The sequence below is a fragment of the Humulus lupulus genome, chromosome X (genome assembly GCF_963169125.1).
Source record: "Humulus lupulus chromosome X, drHumLupu1.1, whole genome shotgun sequence".
NCBI lineage: Eukaryota > Viridiplantae > Streptophyta > Magnoliopsida > Rosales > Cannabaceae > Humulus > Humulus lupulus.
Window position 1 is genome coordinate 43,689,672 of NC_084802.1, and position 4,396 is coordinate 43,694,067.

At 32.5% G+C, this 4,396-nt stretch overlaps 1 protein-coding gene across 1 annotated transcript; it reads left to right on the forward strand.

Moving 5' to 3' along the window:
• Nucleotides 1–2,793: 2,793 nt before the first annotated feature.
• Nucleotides 2,794–4,178, forward strand: LOC133805761 (uncharacterized). Its single transcript, XM_062243919.1, has 3 exons — nucleotides 2,794–2,923; nucleotides 3,013–3,522; nucleotides 3,646–4,178. Exons 1-3 carry the CDS (start codon nucleotides 2,794–2,796, stop codon nucleotides 4,176–4,178), a joined length of 1,173 nt encoding a protein of 390 aa, XP_062099903.1.
• The last annotated feature ends 218 nt before the right edge of the window (nucleotides 4,179–4,396 follow it).

Genomic DNA, 4,396 nt, shown 5'->3' on the forward strand with positions numbered 1-4,396 from the left:
TTGATTCTTGTATTATGTTTATTAGTTTTGGTGCCATGTTGTTCTTTGCTTGTTGCATCTGGAGAGGCATAAATCTGATATGCAGATTACATGGTTATGTTGTGATGGGAATGTGATATTCTATTGGTAATTTTAAGAGATGAGTTGGATTGTTATGGAAAGGATTCATCAGTTGACTTGATAGAATTGGTTATGACTGACTTCAGTATGATCCTAGATATGGATTGGTTAGCCAAGTATGGGGAAATGATAGCTTGTAAGGAAAGGATAGTAATCCTTGGGTTTGATGGTGAGAAACTCTTGTATGTGTTGGAACTGTGCATGGATTTTATATGCTTATGACATCTGTATTTAGAGCTAGAGACCTATTGCAGGAGGATGCATAGGACTTTTAGCTAGTGTGGTAGAAACCACTTAGGTCGTGCCAGTGGGACCAGGACAGACTGGATTAGTCTGTGAGGTTCTGGATGAATTTCCAGGGGATTTGTCAGGATTGGCTTTAACCAAAGAGATAGAATGGCAATTGGATTGGTGCCAGGGATGGAACCAGGCCTAGGGCACTATATTGAACAACTTTAGCAGAGCTGTAAGAACTAAAGACTCAATTACATGTGCTTGGGAAAAGTAAGAAGACTCAGATCTGTAAGAAGACTCAGATCTGTAAGAGGACTCTGTTTTTACTTTCATGTTTTGGGAAAAGTTGCAGAAGGCAATGGGTATACAGTTGGAGTTTAGTACAGTTTATTATCCTCAGACTAATGGTAAATTAGAGAGAGAGTTCTCCAGTTATTGGAATGACACCTTATGCATGGGTGGACCCAGCTAAAGACTAGATGGGGCCTAGGCACCAGCTGAAAAAAAATATTACATATGAAAGTATGTGAATTTTCATTGTTAAAAATAGTAAACAAAGAAATTTGACCCATGTGATTCAAACCAAGGACCTCCAAGAGAGTGTGAGTGTCAATTTTGCCATCCCACCAATTGCATTCTATGAAATAAGTAATCATAACTAATATTTAATTACATGTAAACATATTTTTAGCACTAAAATAAAAAGAATTACAAAGTCCCACATTGTTTTTGGAGTTAAAGTTTATCTAATTTTCAACTATATAATCACCAAATTCAGTTTTAGTTTATCAAAAACACTTATTTGAAACTTTTGTATTTTTTATTTTTTTTAGTTAATTTTAAATTATTGTAATGATCTAAAAAAATTGTAGTAGAAGAATTATTGGGAATCACTCATCACTTGAAGAAGAGATATCTCTTCAGGTATGTGTGTGTAATTATATAAAAATAAAATTGTTTCTCTATATTTATTTGATATTTTTATCAATATAAATGTGTATTTATGAATACAAATTATGTAAAAAAATGTATGTGTGATTGTTCATAAAAAAATTGTCCTATAATTATTTGCTATTTTCATCAATATAAATGTCTAATTTATAAATACAATTTATGTAAAAAAATTGTTCTATATTTACTTGATAATTTTATTGATATAAATGTGTAATTACATGTATGCATAAGAATACAAATTATATATAAAAATTTGTGCTATATTTATTTGATATTTTTAATTAATATAAATGTATGTACTTGCATATATAGCATACACATGAATACAAATTATATAAACTTGATATTTTATAGTTATATTTGACACAGATATGGAAAAATATTATAAAAGAGCTTCAAATGTGTCACATTTTCCTGAGGTGGAGGTAGACAATTCAAAAAGACAAAAAGTTTCCATTATATCACATTTTCCTGAAATAGATTTTGATAATTAAAAAAAATTGTACTTCAAGTTCAATTGATATGACTAATCTTCCTACCGATCCTAGGTTGCGACCACCAATTTCCAATTACCACCCAAATATTTAAGATGAAATTCGTAGACATTATCTACAGCAAGAGCCTCTTAACCAAGAAGTCATGAATTTCCTAAGAAATTCTATGGAGCAAAGGAACGTCGATTCAACATTGCATGGTTTGATCAATTTTCTACTTGGTTGGAATATAGCATAAGTAAGAATTCTGCATTTTGTCTGTGTTGCTATCTTTTTAAATCAAGCATTGGAAAACAAGCTGGTGGCAACACATTTGTTAGTGAGGGTTTTTCAAATTGGAAGAAAATGAGCTTACTTGAAGTCCATGTCGGAAATCACAATAGTAGTCATTACAAGTGTTACAAAAAATGTGAAGCTTTAATGGATGGAAAACAACAAATTGAACACATTTTCTAAAGAAGAACATCAAAGATCGAAGAAGTTACCGTGTTCGATTAATTGCTTCAGTTGATTGTATTCGCTTTCTTGTATGACAAGGTCTTGCATTTCGTGGTCGTGATGAGTCCCAAGAGTCTAATAATCAAGGTAACTTTATCGAACTTCTAACGTTTCTTACTAATCATAACGAGGAAGTTAGAGCTGTTGCTTTAAAAAATTCTCCTGAGAATCTTAAACTGACTTCGCCAAAGATTCAGAAGGACATTGTAAACGCTTATGCTATGGAAACAATTAATGTTATTATTAGAGATATGGGAGATGTTGTTTTTTCTATTTTAGTTGATGAATCTCGTGATGTATCCATAAAGGAACAAATGGTCATAATGTTTCGTTATGTGGACAAGAGAGGGTGTGTGATTGAGCGATTCATCGGTATTGAACATGTTCCTAATACCACTGCGATCTCACTTAAGATAGCAATTGATAAGTTATTTCAAAGCATGGGTTGAGCATATCCAAATTATGAGGTCAAGGGTATGATGGAGCTAGTAACATGAGTGGAGAGTTTAATGGTTTGGAAAGTATTATCATGAAGGAGAGTGGATGTGCTTTGTTTGTCCATTGTTTTGCTCATCAACTACAATTAGCACTCCTGGGTGTGGCAAAAAAATATGATTTAATAGGTATTTTCCATTTTATTCATGTTCTACTAATACTTGTTTCATAAACAATTTTTATATATATAACGATTTATATTTTTATGAAAAAATAGGTACTTTTCTCACCGTAGTGTCTAATGTAGTGAATGTTGTTGGAGCCTCTTCTAAGCTTCATGACATTCTCCGGGAAAAACAAGCTCTCAAAGTCATCGAAGCCTTAAAAGGTAGAGAACTTTTGAGTGGAAGATGCCAAAATCAAGAAAGTGCAATTAAGCGTCCATGTGATACACGTTGGGGATCACACTTTGGTACTTTGGTAAGCTTTACTATCATGTTTTCATCTATTATTGATGTGCTTGAGGAAATTAAAAATGATAGATTGAATAGTGAGCAAAAATATGAAGCATCTATTATGTTACAAATGGTGCAAACATATGATTTTGTCTGTAGCTTGCATTTGGTGAAGAATATTCTTGGGATCACAAATGAGTTGTCACGAGTCTTACAAAAAGGTGATCAAGATATTGTGAATACAATGGATTTAGTCAAAATATGCAAGAAACAGTTACAAATGATGAGAGACAATGGATGGGATTCTTTAGTAGAAGAAGTTTCTAATTTTTGTATGAAGTTCAATATTGATGTTCTTGATATGAATCATATGTATTGTCTTTAAGGGAAATCACGACGCAAGGCTCCAAAGCTTACAAATTTTCACTATTTCCGTGTTGATTTTTTCAATACAGTGATAGATTTACAGCTACAAGAGCTAAATAGTCGTTTTAATGAGGCTAATACTGAGTTGCTACTTTGTTTAGCATGCTTATCTACAGCTAATTCATTTTCTGCTTTTGACAAGGGAAAGTTAATCCGTCTTGCTCAACTTTATCCATGTGATTTTTCTACAATGGATATAAAGGTACTAGAATATCAACTTCAAACATATGTTGATGATATGCATTCTCATGTCAAGTTTTCAGCTTTGAAAGGGATGGTTGATCTTTCTAAGAAACTAGTTGAGACACAAAAGGATAAGGTATATCCATTGGTTTATTTGCTTATTAAATTGGTATTAACGCTTCCAGTTGCAACAGCTTCGGTAGAAAGAGCATTCTCTGCAATGAACATTGTGAAGAATCAAATGCGCAACAAAATGGGAGATCAATGGTTGAATGATAGCCTCACTGTGTGTCTTGAGAAGGATGTATTCAATGCTATTGATAGTGAGCCTATTATTCATCGTTTTCAAAACAGGAAATCCCGTCGAGGACAACTTTAAATGTACGAGTTGAAAAATTGATTTATCATGCTAAAATTTCATGACAATGTGTACTATTTTTAAGTAATGCTTGAGATTTCTTGATAGTCATTACTCGTAAAAAGTAACTCCAAAATTTTTATTAATTTTTTAGCATGTTATATTATTTGTTTTGAAAAAAAAAAATTTGTGCCCCCCTTTAACAAATTCCTGGGTCCGCCACTGACCTTATGAGATGT

Bases quoted from the DNA above. Each gene is read 5' to 3' on its own strand.
- LOC133805761 (XM_062243919.1), top strand. From the start codon at position 2,794: ATGAGTGGAGAGTTTAATGGTTTGGAAAGTATTATCATGAAGGAGAGT. The intron at 2,924-3,012 runs GTATTTTCCATT...ATGAAAAAATAG, and splicing joins AAAAAAATATGATTTAATAG to GTACTTTTCTCACCGTAGTG. The intron at 3,523-3,645 runs GTATGAAGTTCA...TTTTCAATACAG, and splicing joins AGAAGAAGTTTCTAATTTTT to TGATAGATTTACAGCTACAA.